We start from the raw sequence: 18,848 nt of genomic DNA, 5'->3' as shown, positions 1-18,848 counted from the left end.
ATGTATATAAACATATATATACACACATACACACACATATACACGCATGTATGTATATACACATATATATATACACACACACATATATATATATATATATATACACACACACACACGCATCTATGTATATACACATATACACACACACATTCAAACATATACACACACGTATGTATGTATATACATATATACACACACACATTCATACATATACACGCATGTATGTATATAGACATACACATATATTTATACACACACACAGTGGTACATCAGTATCCAGGTGTGTGACGCTGCCACTGTAAGGGGCATGCACGCCACATAAGCCCATGATATAATTAATTTACTTCCTAAAGGCAACTCTGCTTTTGTGTCTGTGCTTCACTTTTCTTACACACCAGCCATTTCTGCAACATATCACTTGGTGTGTGTGTATACTGTGGCTGCTACAGTGTAGTGCAAGCTTAAAGTCATCAGGATGAGCAGTCATATCTTTCTGCTGAAAATTGAAAATGGGATGCTTTAAAATCTCAAACTACGATAACTACAACACAATTCAAAGCAGAAGATGGGAAAACACACAAGCTCACAAAAGTCACAACTTTATTGCACCTTTTCAGTTAACTCTTGTTTTAAGAGACGCTTTCATTAAAGTTCTCTTCCCTGTTCAGAAAAGGTGGTACAAAATCTAGAATTATCATTGCAAACATGTGGACTGCTCATTCTTCTGCTAAATGTTTCTGTGTCAGTGAGGCTCACCCGACGCTGATTTCAAAGACCACCATAGACCTGTACTGTACACAATACAGTGACATGGAGAAGGTCACACAACTCTCTTATACACAACAAAAACAAACACATTTGCAGAGAAATTCTCAATTTAACATCCACCGGCTAATCTGAGTATTAGTAGTACATTAAAGATCTGTGTCTTTTCTTCTTTAAATGATACACTTATAACATTGAAGCTATACTTTTTTTAGGGCCAATTCAAGGCAACATCTCTAGAATGAAAAGAAATGCATGGGTAGATCTTTACAGCGTAAGGAGGAGAACGGGTAGCACGAGATGAACTGTACAGTCTTCTACACTGGCAAAGCATTTTGTTGGAACTATCTGTGCCCAAAGATGATCCCATGGTTTCCACACCTAAAATACTTTGTATAAAACTGTTTTTTACAGGATGCAACATGGTGGTCCAGGAGGAGGGATATCAAACCGAGACATGTGGATGGACAAAGGAGGTCTGGGTTCCTGAGTCTCGGCCCAGTTTATAGGTGACCAGCTTGACTGCCAGGAAATTGCATAGTGATAGAAGATATAAGGGGATGAAATGACCATGAGGCAGTCCCGTTCTAACACAGTGCCTGACGTTACATATTAACCCTTTTATTTCAGTTCTATATGACAGAGAATTAAAGGTCACATCTCCGAGTGGGTGAGAATATCTTCCACTGTACTATGATCTCTCATGTAAACGTATAGAATACGACTAAGCATCCGATGTGTTAGCAGTTCATCCGAGAACAACCGTTTCAACAACAGGGTTACGTTGTGGTTGTTGTGAATTCTTTTGAAACAGCAAAAAACTAAAAGAATTAAAAAAAAAAAAATCATCATTGCAGTAAATTCTACTTTTAGAACATGTGTCAATTTCAAACCTCAATTTTACCAAAAAACATGCAGGTAAAATTTAGTCCTTTAAAAAATATTTGGTGAAAACCCTGCAATAAAATAAAAAGGTAAATAAAAGAAATTGAAATCTAAAATATACATTTTAATGAATAAACAATTTAGAATATTTATAATTTGGTAAATTATTTTAGAAAAAGGGTTAATAAAGGTCACTTTTTAATATCCAACTCGCTGAGCCCTTACGTCTGCCAAAGCAGCACAGCATGCTCTCAGATCGTGTACAAGTTAACAGAGTTTTGGGTTAGGGTAAGATAATGTAATTCATTAATGTAATTCATGTTTTATGAATGGATGTTTCTGCTGTTTCTGAACACTAAATACTTTCTCTGTTAAATACTCTGCATAGATAAAGTTGGCACAACATGTGACACCGTTCGGTTCATAGTAGATGGTCAGATGACTGCTGTGCTGCTCTTGGCACCAACTCAATTTTGTAATTTGGGGAAGTAAAGAGATGGAAAAATGCAAACAGAGAAAAAATACAGATGTCTGATGTATAGTATTAATGTCTCAGTTCCCAGACAGCAAGACCTCAAGCAGCCATCAGCGGCGAACTCCAAAAACTCTCTTCCCTCCGGGTGTTACAGACCACTTGTTCCGCCTGTCCTGGATCTTCTGGAAGATGCTGCTGCTTCTAAACTTCTCTCTTTTATAGGCCTTGACCTTTTTTACCTGGAATTAAAAGTTAAGAGTTAACTTTGGTATGGTCACTTACAACTACTGCACTTGCCAATCACAGCGCAAATCAAATCAGTCACTACACTGTATGCAGTATAGGCACACCATTAATCCTCAGAACCCCAAGCAGCTTCCGGACACGTTTATTAGTGTGGGTCCCTTTTAATTCTAAAATAGGTTCCTGTGTGTCTGTGGAGCCGTATGCATGAGAGAGTGTGACATGCTCTGTTCAGAGCACCAGTTGGCACCAGGTAAGTACCACTGTACTTTAGTTGGTGCCCTAAAAAGTACCTGGTTCAATCCCAACCGCACACATGATGCATTCCTGAACTGTTGGAAGTGTAAAGCCTGGCATTTTAACCATTTACAGTTTCTGGCTGTGATGAACAGCTGTCACTGGTATTGCATTTCAATCCTGTCTTTGGGGTTGGTGTTCCAAGGGTTAATGCAAAAATAGCTTGACTATACTAAATGTTCTAAAACATAAAAAGCATCATGATATGACATTCTCACTATGATTCATTTCCTCACCTTTCCCCTGTCAAAGTCTTCATCCCACTCATCAATTACAGTGTCACATTTGGCATTGCAGCCATCTTCAATGGCATCTCTGCTAATAGCAGAGACCTGGCCATCCCAGCTGAGGACTAGGATAAGAGAGAAGCATTAATGAATGAAAACTATTCAGTAAATGAGATGAGATTCTCAGTCACACATCCCCCAGTGTCTCACCATCGGCTCCATAGGCTTTGTTTGTGGCATTCTTAAGCAGCTCTTCCACCACACCGCTCGTCTTTCTCCCATCCCAGTGTACAGGAGCCTGCCGTGTACCTCCATCAGAAGCAGGTGCCATCTGGATGCATTTGTTGCAGTTATCTTTCACTTGGCTGTCCCACTTTATCACCGCGGCTGCGTTTGGAACAAAAATACGCACAATTCTCAATTCCTCTAAACAATACCAAAGATCACTGTACATGGCAACAGCAATGCTTATCAGTGGGTGCAGTTTCCTGTCTCGTGCTCACACACCTGCACTTTGTTTGCTTTTTTGGCTGTTCTCTGGCGTGATCTTTTTGGGAGGGGGCTCCACTGCTTCAGGTTCAGAGTCCGGGCACCGCTTTCTCTCCTGCCGCAGTTGCACCTCTTCTTTTAGCCTCTTCTTCTTCATTTTTAATTTATTTTTCACCATTATTAAATCTCCTGTATCATTCTGAACATGTGCGGCCTGCATCTCAGGGCTGGTAAAAAAAAAAGTAGCAAAAAAATCTATAAAAAGGAGTCAACTCTACCCGCATCTACATCTACAGGCTGAGCTAATAATTATTAATTAATTATTAATAGAAAAGAACGCCTGACATCCAGAAGGAGCTGACGAATAATAACAACAGTAAATTTACATGATTATTGCTTTTACAAAAGGCCTAGCACAGCTTTTTAACAGATAAAACGACATCAAATAAAATGGTTGACTTCAAACTACCTTTTTGATGCAGTGCATGCAGGATCTGTGTCCTGCAGTGCCTCTACAAGTTTCTTCTTTTTCTTCTTCTTCAGCACAGCTTCCTGATGTGGCTCACCAAGTGCTGGGGCTGGGACAGGTAGCCGAGCCTTCTGCTTACACTTTTCAGTATCTGAATGAGGCATCAGACTCCACATGCCACCCTGACACCATTCCTCATCTGGGTTAGCCTGCTCCAAATGAGATGGGACACATACCCTCTCCTTCACACCTTCTCCATCATCATTTTCCCTCTTTCGCTTCTTCTTCTTCTTCTTCTTCTTGTGCTTCTTCTCGGCGGTGGACTCCACAGGGCTGGATTGTGTCATTGGAACTGGGGGCATGACTGGCTTGGTGTCAGCCTCTATCTCAGAGTGCTGCCGCTTCCTTTTCTTCTTCTTCTTCTTCTTCTTATTTGGGCTTACTATTTGAGCTGGAGGACTGCTGAGGTCTGGTTCTTGGACCACAGAGTTGAGGCTACTGGAAGACTTGGGACTCTTTGGGGCTGGACTGTGAAGGCCGTTGGTTTTAAAAGAAAGGCTGGCATTTGGTTTTTGCAGTGTGAAGAGAAGGGACTGCTTCTGTTTGGAGGATCCGCTTGAGTGGGAAAAGGGTGATGACTGGACTTCAGGTGAATGGAATGGACCAGCTCTACGGAGAGAAAAGGCAACATCTGACTGACTGGGCAGGGCACAGAGCTGCATTATACAGCGACATTCATACCTGTGAGCATGAGTAGGTGAAGCAAAGGTCAAGGAGTTAAGTTGATTTTGATGCATGGGGTCACTGGACAGCTGGAGTGGCAAAGGGGGCAGAACATCAGTGCTGCTCGGACTCTGGCTGTGAGCCTGCAGTTATCGACATAAATAAAAACTTGGTGGTCTAAAAGAAAATAGCCATGAATGTGCCAAAAATAAGGATGAAAATCCAGTAAGACAGCAGATGATTAAAGTGATGGCAGGAGAAGATGAAGGGACAAAAAGAAAAGAAAGGGGCATGGCAGAGAAGAATTGGAAATGGTTAGAAAAAAAGAACAAAAGGAAGGAAAGAAACAAGCTAGTGTGGCTGATTAGACATGTACACTTCACAAATATCAAAAACTAGCAGAAAAGGAGCATTTACTAGAAAACTACCCACTGAAATTAATGGTCACATTTGGGATAGCAATGTGGAGGGACGCAACAGGGAGTACGGCAGTGCTGCTGCTGCTGTTACCTTCTTTGCAGACAGGGCTAGTTTCTTGGCAGGAGGAGGTGACATGGTACTGGTGGCTTCAGATGAGATGTTGTTGAGAGCAGGGGATTTTATTTTGAATGTCTTCTGTTCCTCTGTGCTCTGAGAACGCTCCACGCTCCGGGCGGGAGACGCCAGGCCGTTGGAGCTTTTCCGAGGAGTGGACGGAGTCTCTCCTATTGATGCACTTCTGGGACAACCAGAGTCCTAGCCAGATACAACAATACAGGTTGGCATGACTTCAAGCATCTAGCAAATCCAAATTTGAAGTATGTTTTGTACCCTCACTGTACCTTGGAGTCAGTGGTGTCAACAGAGGAAGAATCTGACAAAGACTTAATTGAGGTAGACGCTGCAAGGCCTCTGCCCTCGCCACTTTGTTTTTTATCTCCCTCCGCCCTGCTCACCCCATTGTTGGAGGGGGTAGGAGTGCTGCTGCGAGGCTGCACCTGGCTCTGGGGAGAGGGCTTCTTTAGTTTTTTGAAGGGTTCTTCAATAACCATGGGTCCACCTGCTACCTTTGGGGGACCGTTGGTGGATGATGTCCAGCTGTTAACTCTGGACTGTGGCTGAGTGCTCACACCATTCCTGGAAACAGGCAAACCCAACCCACCGTCCATAGACTGGATCTTACGGAGCTGTGCAGGCTCAAGTTTCTGTCAATGAAAAGGCAGTATTTAAAGTAACTTATAGGAACTACAGAACTTTCAGAATGTTACCAAGTGTTTAAGCTCACATGTTATGCTCTCTTATACCTTTGTGACCTGCGGAGAGGAGAGGGGCCCATTCAGGTTGGCCCTCTTTATCTGCTCAGATGACACGCTATTCTTCCCAGAATGCAAAACCCCCTGCTTGGTGCTCTGCGCATCTGCATTCTTCTTAGTTTCAGAAATCCTTTAATACACAAATATCATTGTACATTTTGAAACGAATATATATACTTGCATGAGTCAATAATGTCTCAAGTAGAGAAGCACAAGCCTGCTCGTTCACTAGCGTCTTACCTCAGGTAGAAAAGGACATAGGCCTGCTGGTTCAACACCACTTTGATGTTACTTGAGTGCACCATTGAATCATTCATTTGGTACCATTGGCCATTGCTCGCCTGGGAAAGAAAAGGAGACATCAAAAAAAAAAGTTCTATCATGATTACACTTAAAAAGCTTATGGATTAATCAGCTGTAAACTCATTCATTCCACCTTTGAGGTATTTATTTATCAACCAATGATTAATAAGATACATTCTCAGATGCACTGGGACACATCCTCGGTGATGGTTTTTTTAATCATTTGTAAATTTATTAAGTTAAAAAAACGACCACAGTCATGGATAAAACAATGGCCGTGTTGTTCGATTTGTAAATGACCAACAACGTGCTGGTCCCTTACCTTGACATAGCAGTAGTAATGGCCAGCATGGCAACTGTATCCAGAGTGAACCAATACAGCATACAGACCATACATGACAGGATCACCTGAGCTCTGAGACATGTAGGGCCGGATGTTCAGAAATTCTGGATAACCAACATCCTGAAAACAAAACAAACACTACCATGACCACCCTGTGAATGAATGGATCTATTCATGGTCAGAGCCAACACATGAAAGAGAACAGAACATTATATTCCACTAATGAATATTTCCAATGACAGCAATGACTACAGAAAATGAGCCACAACAAAGAGTCTCCATAAATCTGGCACATACAGCGGATAAAATAAGCATCGAACATGTCACCACTTTTGAGTAAATACATTTCTGTAGGTGCTGGTCACATGAGAATAATGAAGTGGGTTGTTACTATTGACAGTAAAAACTATGGACAGAGCTTCCGTGACGTCACCCATTTGTTTCTGAAGAGCCGTTTTGAGTCTCAGTGGGAGGTTCCGGGACGTTGATGACCGCCGCCATGTTGGCAGCGTCACGTCAACTAAAACTCCGAATATGGACAAAGAGGGGGAGCACAAGCGGGGTTTAGGGGGGCGGGCGATCGTGGAAGCAGGAAACTCACGCTGTGATATGTCAACTGTCTGTCACTCAAGCGGCAACGCCCATAATTAGGCGTAATTTTAAGTCCGAATACTATTGAAACGAGTGAATTGTAAAAAAATTCACCCCCCTTACAATTGACACTAGAAGAGAACCTATCATCTGAGACCACAGCGATTTTTTGTACCAGGCTGTAAACATGTTCTTTTCTGCTGTGAAATCGGCCATTTTAACATGGGAGTCTATGGGAAATTACTCGCTTTTGGAGCCAACCCCCAGCTGTTGCAGCGTGAATTACAAGTTTTGACACTTCCGCATGGGCTTCCACTTTGAGCCCCGAAGGTTGCCGCTTGGTTGTTACCCACATTTAATAAGGAGGGTGCCAAGACACCAGCTCAGATCTCTCAGTAATTAGAAAGCAGTCCTGCCCCTTGTCAATGCGAATTAACATCAGCTGGTTCAGTCCCAACTGATGGTCTGTAACAAGATGTCTCATTGAAAGGTGACGCAGCAGTCATCTTAAGCTGGGCCTGATTTTACCCCAGAATCTCTGGCAAAGTCTGCACTAGTTGGGGACAGTCATCGTGTAGTTGTCACCAACATCTCCTAGTGTGTGAGGGGGTGAAGACGCGAATCTGCAAGTGTGTGAGGGGGACCAGACCAGACCTGACCCGACCCCAGTCGCAGTCATTCAAATGTGTTTGATTTTCCTGGGCCAAGTCTGGACGCAGTCAGGTAGTGTGAACCGATCACCAACCTGCGTTGCCAGCAGTCAATGAAAACAGAGGGTGAGACACAGGAAATAGTGTCTGAAGAGGATGGGAACGATTGTCTCAACGACTCCAGTACTTGATCCAAACCCATTTTTTCTTTGTGTTTTTTTCCAAGCAAGATAGCTGCAGACAACAGCAGCAGGGAGCCAACAGTCGGCAGTGTTTGTTTATTCCTTCTTAGTTTTTTGGAGCTTAGCAAACAACAAACTGACACGTTACTGCCACCAGCTGGTGTGGTTGTAAACTGTCACTATCGCTGGAGTTTGCTGCGTTCACTTGTCTTTGTTGGTTTGACAAATCATGTAGTCTGTGATCCCTCACCAGGAGCCCAAGTGTGTGACTCCCAGCCTTATAAAAAATCTGCTGAAGCCAGTCTGTTGATGTGTACCCCTAGTCTTTTCAAAATCTGTTAAGACTGGGAAAGGCATGTAGTGTGTCCCCAGCCTGATGATGGGTAAAAGCAAAGAGCTCTCCCAGAACCTTCACAACCTTATGCATTTCATAACCACAAAAATAAAATAAAATAGCCACAAGCAGGTGCGAGAGAGGAGTAAAAAGAATTATCAGACCAACAAACACCTGTGGAGAGCCTCAGAAAGACATGGCATTAGGGCGTAAGTAATCCACTCAACCGCAGTGGCCTGTATAGTTCGCTCACCATGCAAGACTCAACTGCTGAAGAAAAAAGCATGTTGAAACCTGTAGAAAATCTGTTGCACAACATTTCACAAGCCTGTGAAATACTAGGAAATATAGTCTAGTCAGATGAGAGCAGAACTTTGGATGCCATAATACACACCATGTTTCGAGGTCAAATGACACTGCACCCCAAAAACACCAGGGGCCGTATTCACAAAGATTCTTATCTTAAAAAAGGACTCCTAGCTTAAAAGTGATTTAGGAACGTTCTCAGAGTGACTCTGAGAAAGGAGCAGACTAAAAGTTTGATCTTAGTGAGGAGGTCTCACTCAAGTCCTAAAAAGAGGTCTTAAAGGTCGGGTAGGAGATTTCCTTCTGATGCACTTTGTGTTAAATTAGTGTAACTTCTCTTTACAATCCGATAGCAACCGATTAGTTCGGCAGTTTCTCATTAAAACGAAGAATATGAATCATCTGTGGAAGCTATAAAACATAAAAACATCATCAATCCTCCGGGTGGACCCTGTAGGAGTATTGGCTGGTTGTCACTCTCTTCCTGCTCTGTGCACCAGAGAGGTACGTGCATGATGGCCGAAGTCACAGACTGGTTGGAGGTGTGGCTTCGGGGTGAGCTCCGAGAGAAAGAGGCGTGTGTTTACTTTAAATCTTGCTGACTCTCACTGAGTTTTCAACATCTCCTCCCTACCTTTAAGGTGAGAAACTGTTAGGAGTAGAGAGGAGGCCTTCTAAAACAGAGGACAGAGAGGAGAACCCTCCAAACTAACAATGAGTGGGGTTTAAAACACTGCGGATGCATCGTGACTTCTGTAGTTATTTGTTTATTTATTTTATAAAACATCAGTGATATGCTTACATAGAAAACATACCGTTGACCTATATGCTTAATGCAGATTGCTCAAGGGCATTAAACTGTCTCTGTCAGCTGTTTAGGGGGTGGTGCACCCATGAATTAGGCTTTAAGGGAATATGTCATTGTGCTTCATGTAAACTTTGTTCAAAATCCGTGCATACAGCCACCACCTGTACGAGCAGATCCCCGTGTATGTGCAGCCGTACCAGCGCTTTTCACACTCCTCACAACTAGGGCTGAACGATTTTAAGAATAAATTGAATTGCGTTTTTTTCTGGCAAATCGATTCGATTCGATTTCATCCACGATTTTTTTCAAATCATGTCAAACATGTTTCTGTGTAAATGACTTCAGGTAGCTACTCTGTCACTTCTCAAAAACTATCAGTAGATCTAAAAGTAAACTGATAACGTGCACTCAGTATTAGTTTTAATAAACATGAAAATGTAAATAACAATTACAGAACAAAATAAAGTTTGATTTTAAATAGTTTAAAAGAAGACTGATGTAGTTCTGTAAAGTTTTATTCAACAGTCATTTAAACAGACTGAAGTGTGCCTCCTAAGGTTAAACAGTAAATACAGTATGGAGACTTAAGTAACTCTTAAAGTTCAATGTGATTTAGAACAAATGATCAAACTTTAATGGGAATCATATCTAAGGACAAACGGAGCTGCTGCTGTCACCTCTGTCCACCGTTTACTAGAGTCCTCATGGAGCCTCTTCATCAAATGCCTGCGTTATTGTTTGGTGACGTCATTAGCTGCTGCCTCTGTCTGCATCTGATGTACACACACACGCGACACACACACACGCGACACAGACACACGCGACACAGACACACACTACACACAGGTGTAGAAGAGCTGCTGACGGCACAACAGCAGCGAACCTGAATATAAGGAGCTGGTGATGTTCAGAGAGGTGGGCGCGTACGTGCTCGTAGCATTTACACGCGGCCCTTCCACTGCGACTCACGTCGCGCGCACACAGACACACACAGACACAGGCTTAGAAGACGCGCCGCTGCTGCCGGCAGAAACAGCACCGAACATAAAGGTGGAGTTCGTTTTAGGGACCAGTTCCTCCGTTTTCTTTTCGTTTTCAGCCGTAGCATTTGACAAAACAAAACCTGATTCAGTTAGGAGCAGTGCAAAAAATCGCGGCTTTGACGATCTCAAAATCGCGTCATCTGAGATCGCAATTTTCGGTCTAAAACGATAGATCGTTCAGCCCTACTCACAACACAGTGCGCTAAAGGAAGCGCTGACGTGCTCTGTCCTCTGGCGCCCCGCGTCTCGCAGAAAGTTTTTTTTTCTCATCAGCTGACTCAGCTCTGTCCAGTTCAGTCTCTGCATCTTTCACCTGTTTTCACTGCAGTTAAATCTGCTCCAACCCGCACCTCCATGTAACAGACAGCAACCACAGGACGCGCCAGGCGTCCCACGTTAATATCCCACAGGCTGAATTCCATCCAAACAATTTGTGTTTAAGATCACATCATCATCTGAGACTACAAGCCTTCATGTCACCGTCCATGCTATACTGTTTATATTGTAAGGAACGCGTTCTCATGTACCAGTCCCCTAAACCACACGTCACGCTCTCCCTGTTCAAGGAACTACAATACCTCTTAAAAGTCCTCCTCTCCACTCCTCACAGTTTTTTATCTTTATCTTTTTTGTATCTTTTATCTTTACTAGGATTTAGTCTTAATTTTAAGGGGAAATTCTTAGAAAACCTCATAATTCTAAGAATTTTCTTAGAACTTGACCACTAAGGGAAACTACTAGTGCTAAGAATGTTTGTGAATATGGCCCCTGACCAACAGTTAGGTTTGGAGGTAGGTGTGGGGCAGGTTTCAGCATACAACCGCTTGCGTTACTGTGTATGAATGCAGGAGAGTGAATGATTGGATTGAGCCCGCTAAGCGAACAGGCAAGTTTTTTGGCCGTGTCGACAAAATGGACAAACGGGTGACTGCTGCAGGCTGAAGCAGAGGACTGTACTGCTGGCCTGATGGGAGTTCAGACTCTGGCAGGGATGAAGAGTAAAGGCGTGAAGCTGCATTTTTAATAGTGTCTCTCCATCTTGATGCCGGTGCACTTGCTACTAAGTGAAACTAGAAAGTAAAAGCAGATTGCAAGCCAAAACAAATGGCCAAAATGTGGGCACATCCGAACTAGACTAGTCCAAGGTGTAGGAATTATTTGCTTACCTTTGTTATTTTCCCTCCACTGAAGTTGGCAAACCTCTTCAGTGAAAGGGTCAGTACATTAGATGTTCGATGAACTGTGAAGCGTTTAGTCGCTGGCACTTTCTTTTTGCACCTGAAGGAAAAATAAAACAAGTGATGACAAACTGATCTTTTTCACACTCTGCAAAATGACTTTGGATGTCGTCAGACTATATAAATGGAACTAACTTGGCACACATGTAGGCGTTCTCTCCACTTAATACATCAGGTTTCACAAACAGTTCCAGAGCTCGCACAATGTTTGCTGCTTGCTTAAAGACAAAAAGAACCAAAAAGTACTTTGTTAGCCTGGTGCACATTTTAACAATCATACATTCAAAGCAGTATTTCAATGGTAGAAAAAGTCACTGAGTTGTTGTGCAATATACCCGGATCTCCACAGCGATGTCCAGGTAGGGGTCGTATGTGTCTGACACACTTTTGCAAATAGAGCACTTCACTAAAAGACAAAATGACAGCAAATGAGACACTTCTTAAAGCTTCAAACTGTTGGAGCATATTGTAGAAATGCACCTTAGGTTTTTAATAAGACTAGCTTAGTCTGGTTTGCATAGAAATTAAATAATTATGGAACACCACAAAGACATACACTTCTAGCTGTGAAAAGTCAATACCTCTTGACCTGAGGTAACCTCCAAAGATCTGGTGAACCAATGTTGTGGCCTGGGTCTGCCTGTCAAGCCTAAAAGCAAAAGAAAATAATAAAACATTTGGCCAAAAATCTATACATGTTTTGCTTCCTCACCCATTCAACTCAAATTGGCCACTGTGTCTGTGACTCTCCAACCTGAGTGTTCAGGACAGTCCATGGATGTACAGTGTGTGAAACTAAAGACTGGTGTCCACACTACAATTGGCCAATTCCAACTCGGTCATAAAATGGTAAATAATAAAGGCTTACTTAGGGTAGCCATTGAGACAGGCTTTCTGCATGGCATCAATGGTGTACCGCAAAAATTCATGGGCATCTTCTTGGCTCCCAAAGCGGAAATGTCGAGCAATTTCTGTAGAAGACAAATGTGAATGAGAGATTTGTGCAAACTCAATCTTTCTGACAAAACAGGCAGCATTAATAACAAATACTTGTTCTACCTATATTTAATTTGTCCCAAAATTAAGGAGTGAGTTTCAGGACTGTGGAGCATGTGTGAAAGTGCCATACTGACATGACATCTGAGGGCATAAGGTCCATCAGCTGTCAGCTTATTTTCTTTTGTTGTCAAACACCAGCTGTGAGATCCTGAGTCAGTTTCAGAAACAGCTGCTTTAAGCTTTATTTTAAGTGTGAGTTACATGGTGCTGTTTTTGTGTTTTGGGGGGGCTGTGCTGAGCAAGAGATGCTGTACACAGGGTTCCTACGTTTTCCATTTCAAAATGGCATACGTTTCTGAAACTCGATCTTTAAAACACGCTAAACTATCCAACTACTTTGGACAACATTAACATTGTCTCCTTCATCCTCTCTGTCCCGTCTCCCTCTTCTTCTTCTCTCTCTCCTTCATCCTCTCTGTCCCGTCTCCCTCTTCTTCTTCTCTCTCTCCTTCATCCTCTCTGTCCTGTCTCCCTCTTCTTCTCTCTCTCTCTCTCTCTCTCCTTCATCCTCTCTGTCCTGTCTCCCTCTTCTTCTCCTCTCTCTCCTTCATCCTCTCTGTCCTGTCTCCCTCTTCTTCTCCTCTCTCTCTCCTTCATCCTCTCTGTCCTGTCTCCCTCTTCTTCTCTCTCTCTCCTTCATCCTCTCTGTCCTGTCTCCCTCTTCTTCTCCTCTCTCTCTCCTTCATCCTCTCTGTCCTGTCTCCCTCTTCTTCTCTCTCTCTCCTTCATCCTCTCTGTCCTGTCTCCCTCTTCTTCTCCTCTCTCTCCTTCATCCTCTCTGTCCTGTCTCCCTCTTCTTCATCCTCTCTGTCCTTTCTCCTCTTCTTCTCCTCTCTCTCTCTCTCTCTCCCTCTCTCTCTTCATCCTCTCTGTCCCTGTCTCCCCTTCTTCTCTCCTCTCTCTCTCTCCTTCATCCTCTCTGTCCTGTCTCCCTCTTCTTCTCTCTCTCTCTCTCCTTCATCCTCTCTGTCTGTCTCCCCTCTTCTTCTCCTCTCTCTCCTTCTCCCTCTCTGTCCTGTCTCCCTCTTCTTCTCTCTCTCTCCTTCATCCTCTCTGTCCTGTCTCCCTCTTCTTCTCCTCTCTCTCTCCTCATCCTCTCTGTCCTGTCTCCCTCTTCTTCTCCTCTCTCTCTCCTTCATCCTCTCTGTCCTGTCTCCCTCTTCTTCTCTCTCTCTCCTTCATCCCTCTGTCCTGTCTCCCTCTTCTTCTCCTCTCTCTCTCTCCTTCATCCTCTCTGTCCTGTCTCCCCTCTTCTTCTCTCTCTCTCTCCCTTCATCCTCTCTGTCCTGTCTCCCTCTTCTTCCTCTCTCTCTCTTCCTCCTCTCTGTCCTGTCTCCCCTTCTTCTTCTCTCTCTCTCCTTCATCCTCTCTGTCCTGTCTCCCTCTTCTTCTCCTCTCTCTCTCTCTCTCTCTCCTTCATCCTCTCTGTCCTGTCTCCCTCTTCTTCTCCTCTCTCTCTCCTTCATCCTCTCTGTCCTGTCTCCCTCTTCTTCTCTCTCTCTCCTTCATCCTCTCTGTCCTGTCTCCCTCTTCTCCTCTCTCTCTCTCCTTCATCCTCTCTGTCCTGTCTCCCTCTTTCTCTCCTCCCTCTCTCTCTCCTTCATCCTCTGTCCTGTCTCCCTCTTCTTCTCCTCTCTCTCCTTCATCCTCTCTGTCCCTGTCTCCCTCTTCTTCTCTCTCTCTCTCTCTCTCTCCTTCATCCTCTCTGTCCTGTCTCCCTCTTCTTCTCTCTCTCTCTCTCCTTCATCCTCTCTGTCCTGTCTCCCTCTTCTTCTCCTCTCTCTCTCCTTCATCCTCTCTGTCCGTCGTCCTCTTCTTCTCCTCCTCTACCTGGCCGAACTGTCAGAGGCAGGTTCTCCCTTGTGAGTCGGGTCCTGTTCAAGCTTTCTTCCTGTTAAAAGGGAGTTTCTCCTTGCCACTGTTGCTCTTAAGGGGGTTCAGGCTCTGGGACACAATTCTAATTGTAAAAAGCGCTATATAAATAAAATTGAAAGTGAACTGAATTAAGGTCGCTCTGATGTGTAACTTTGGCTGTTGTTATGAGGCATACTGTGGCCTGTGTTGCTTTACCGATCCTCTGGCAGTATTCAATCATCATGCAGTGATGAAGAAAGGTGGTCTTACTTTTTAAGTCTCTGATAAAAGACACAGGCTTGATGGCATTGCCTGTATTTGCAAAGGCTTGGATGATATGGTTCTGCATTACACAGATCATGCAAAAGCCTGACTGGTGACCTGAAAGACAGAAACAAGAGAAACCAGTCACCTACAGAATAACGGTACAGTAAGCTAGCAGTTGCCACTTGATGACCCACAATTATATTCGGAGACTGTCGTATGTTCTGTAGGTAGTCATTGTCAGAAATTTTCTTCTTGAAGTGCTGGTTTTGGGAGGTTTAACAGCTTGTTCCTGACACATCGTCTGAGCAGAACTTTTTTTCCATTTGTCGTGTCTGAGAACTATTGAGTGATTGGTCGGAATTTCGGAATGGACATGAATGAGTGCAGAATCCACGCAGGTCAAACCTAACTGTCTGCCAGACCTATGGTTCAGTCTGTTTTCATGCTACGAGCACATTAGGGCAAACATGCAAAACCTTGATGTACCACTGTCTCCTTCTGGTTCCTGCCACCTCAGGAACCGATTTCTCTGTTCTTGTGGAGTATATAACACGTTCTACACGTATGTATTCAAGCAGCTTGAGCAGTAGTAGTACTCACAGGCACGGCTGTGCTCCTTTGAGAGTAAGTAGTTGGCAAGTGGAGGGGTGTAGGTGAGACACTGCACTGTGGAGTTGAGGAAGCAGGTGTTTCCAAGGTTGTGGAGGCCGGCTCCCACCCTGTACACACGCTCCCATTTAAGGGTGAGTTTGTTCCCTGGAAAGAGCATCTTCTGTGGGGCAGGAATGCCATCACTCTGGCCCCCAACCACATTCTCTGAGACTAGAGGGGAGAACGTTCAGTGTAAGTCAGCAAAAGGTCAATGTACCAAAATTAAAAGAAAAATACCAAATGAAACTTCAATTGTCATTACCTTGCCTCTTTATTTGAGCAGGCTCTGTGGCCTTTTGCCCTGCAGCACCCTCGGTCCGAGGATTGAGGATCACATACTTGTTCTTTAGGCTGTCCAGTTGGTAGGAGAATCCCTTGCTGGCAGGCTCAAATTCAATTTTTTGCAAAAGGACCTTTTTGGCAGAAGAAGCCAATAGTTTGTTGAGGTCACCCTCATCGCCGGTCTCCTTGCGACCAGGTTTTAATGCCTCTTTAAGTTTATCCACTATCGGCATTGTTGGAACATCACTGCAGAGAAAAATAAACGGTGTTAAAAAAAAAAAAAAACAGGGATCAACAACTAACTAAATCTAAACTCCAAGCACCATGAGACTGACGGGCATGTTTCAAAACAGGAAAAATATGTGCCTTTGTTGTCAGCTGTCGCTTTAAGAGTAGCAGAATGCATTAAAGGACCATTTAGGGATTGATAACAGGGTGAGTACATTTCCATGTGAACCATATTCCAAAATCAGCCGAGTGACGGAGTGTTATTCTCATCAGGGTGGGCAGTGACGTCATGTAGAGGGAAGGAGGGATTCACATATACTGTATGCACAAGGGCACGCTGACCTTCGCATGCTGCTGATACAACCAAGAGCGGCACAGTCCATGGAGACACGGCTGACTGCAGCGATGCAACTAAGAGCAGGCAGCAGCACTGACACACACTGACCACAGCATAGGCGTCCAAGACTGTAACCATTAATTAATGACAAGGCACGTGTGAAATAAATTCTGGATATTGTGGACTCCACTATTATAACCTCAAATCAGGAAGCATGGCTCATAAAAACAGTCTGATTAAAATTAAAACATCAGTGGAAATTTTCGGTTGGCATGATGTATAGAAATAATTTAGACAGGAGCAGGAACGGCCCATCATCTAAAAATATTGATTCATTTTGGTCCTTTAATGAAACTGGGCACTTGAAATCCAACATTACTGACCTATTAAGAGCCAATAAATGTAATTTATTGGTCAGTGAGGCACACATTAATCTAAAATCCTTTCTAACAACAGAGTGCACTGCAGTTTTTTTGTGACTGTTACAGGTCACCAGTCGGAGACAAAAATATGAATAAAGAAAAAAAACCTTTTTTCCCTGTTGTAATAATTCATAAGTTACTGGAAAACGATGACATCACAAGCTACTCATGTCTACTAAGTACTTAAATTAATATGTTTCAATTTTGAGTGCCTGACACATGGGGACAGTCGGTGAGACTACATGAGGGCAGCAATGCATCAGAACAACAGAAACTAGTGAGAATACACCTTTTACACTCTCTCCCCAATACAGGAAACGTCCTGTAAACAGTTATTGATCCGGAAACAACCCATCTCACTTTTTTTGCAGAGCCATGTGTAAGTGAGGACTCTACAAACAGCAGTACACCTAAGCTACTGAACTACAAAGTTTGTCTCTATCACAATAAGCAAGATGCGACTGTAAATGGTTAAAGGGTACCAATTCTGAACTCCAGGTGCCCTGGTAAATTTGACAGTTTCCTGATTCCAGTTGTCTGGTTGTGTGTTGTGTAGCAGACAACAGAAGGTTGTGTACTACATGAAGCTCTCTTGTACTTCAGCAGATGGAAAAGATGTGTGGGATAAAAAAAGAGGAAGACAACTATAAGGAATGTGTGACTTAACATCAATACAACACATACTTAGATATGACAACAGTAAAAACGATGAAGGAGTCATGGAAAACGTGGATAGATCCATCTTGTTCCTAATCAAAGTGGTTAAAATCGAGTGGCCCTTCAAAAACAAATATGCATTGCTGTACTGATACTGCTAATGCTTCTATATTGTAAGACCTAAAATCTGTTGAAGAATAAAGCAAACTCTGGCTGTTTAGGTCATTTACAAGATGAACAAGGTTCCAACAAGGGGACAAGGCGTGTTTAACCAGCTAACAGAAACAACAGGGCATGCACCTGGTAACTACACAATTATCTTGCTAACCGCTGTCACACAGCTGTGGTCAAAGGATGGATTCCACATGTGAAGATATTTATCGCCACATGCATTTACATAAACATTTGTGTTTGTTGTCTAAAGTACGGTATGCAGTGTCACATATTACATGCATATAGTGACCATAATAACAACACGAGACTTAAACAGGGGCCCTGATTATATTAATATATTACCTTCACTCCATTCGTTATAGCTTGTTCAAAACAGCTGCTTTTAGGGGGTTCGTTCTCATTTGCTCGGGATCCCCTTACACCCCATGCGGTATCCAGTCAGCCTGCTCACCGGCTGAACTCAGCACTACAGGCCAGTCAGACTAGCTCCAATGCTAGGCTTGTAGCGTCAGCCACTGCTAATTTGTATAGAATGGCTTCAAATGTCTGAAGAAAACGTCCTCGTGCATATACTAATTACCCATACACTAGGCTACTTAATTATTAATGGCTCTAATGTTCTACGTTTTACAGCAGAGAGAAGCAAATTAGCTAACAAGCTAACTTAACGTGGCGAGAACCTCTAGCTTCTCGGTGGGTTAGCATTTCAGCGTCCGGAAAGCTAACGATCACGCCTTTTAGTTTAACGGCACTACCATAATAAAACACAGCAGACATTAACACACGTATCCGCGCAACTGTTAACTCACCCTTTGTTCAATCGGTCAAAATAGTTAGCACCAGAATGTCGGCTTCCTCAGAAGCTCTTGGGTCTGGTATTTTCGCCCATGCTGCATTATGTGAGGGCGGCGTCAACAATAACTGACAAGAAGAGAAGCCCAATCAGAGCAGGGTTCATGACGTCACGGCGAGTTCCAGCCAATCGACGCTAGGAGTAACGTGGAGCTGTCGCGATAGGTGTACATGTGACCTCTATGGAGCGCTGTGTTTACCATCGGTGCCATTACCACGATGCACGCATCCTAACGCCAGCGACCCGGCACGGGGTTCCAGAGTCCTGAGGCTGCGATGAAGGCAGAAGGCTTGATCCAGGCTGCGCACACGGATGGGCTCGTGGATCTGTAGCTATTGTAGTCTCCGCTAGGCGGCGCCAACAGTTCTTAGTATACTGTGTGTCTACGAAGAAAACGTTCT

The 18,848-nt window shown here is 43.5% G+C and overlaps 1 protein-coding gene across 3 annotated transcripts; it reads right to left on the bottom strand.

Annotated features, from left to right (window-relative positions):
• Positions 1 to 583: 583 nt before the first annotated feature.
• On the bottom strand, positions 584 to 18,515 carry usp36 (ubiquitin specific peptidase 36). Of its 3 annotated transcripts, XM_028411719.1 has the most exons (21): positions 18,404 to 18,515; positions 15,757 to 16,022; positions 15,444 to 15,665; positions 14,847 to 14,957; positions 12,532 to 12,634; positions 12,245 to 12,312; positions 11,999 to 12,069; positions 11,799 to 11,881; positions 11,592 to 11,703; positions 6,491 to 6,631; positions 6,106 to 6,206; positions 5,857 to 5,995; positions 5,620 to 5,757; positions 5,395 to 5,556; positions 5,084 to 5,308; positions 4,592 to 4,716; positions 3,851 to 4,519; positions 3,400 to 3,608; positions 3,103 to 3,279; positions 2,902 to 3,017; positions 584 to 2,364 (listed from the first exon to the last, which is right to left on the bottom strand). In XM_028411719.1, the coding sequence occupies exons 2-21, from the start codon at positions 16,007 to 16,009 to the stop codon at positions 2,236 to 2,238; spliced, it is 3,354 nt and encodes a 1,117-aa protein (XP_028267520.1). In that variant the 5' UTR covers positions 16,010 to 16,022; positions 18,404 to 18,515; the 3' UTR covers positions 584 to 2,235. The 3 variants fall into 3 exon arrangements, with proteins under 3 accessions (XP_028267520.1, XP_028267518.1, XP_028267519.1); XM_028411717.1 differs by having other exon boundaries at positions 5,395 to 5,757; XM_028411718.1 differs by having other exon boundaries at positions 4,592 to 4,662; positions 5,395 to 5,757.
• Positions 18,516 to 18,848: the final 333 nt, after the last annotated feature.

Source organism: Parambassis ranga, chromosome 8 (genome assembly GCF_900634625.1).
Source record: "Parambassis ranga chromosome 8, fParRan2.1, whole genome shotgun sequence".
NCBI lineage: Eukaryota > Metazoa > Chordata > Actinopteri > Ambassidae > Parambassis > Parambassis ranga.
The sequence above is the reverse complement of the archived record's forward strand: the minus strand, read 5'-3'. Positions and strand labels throughout refer to the sequence as shown.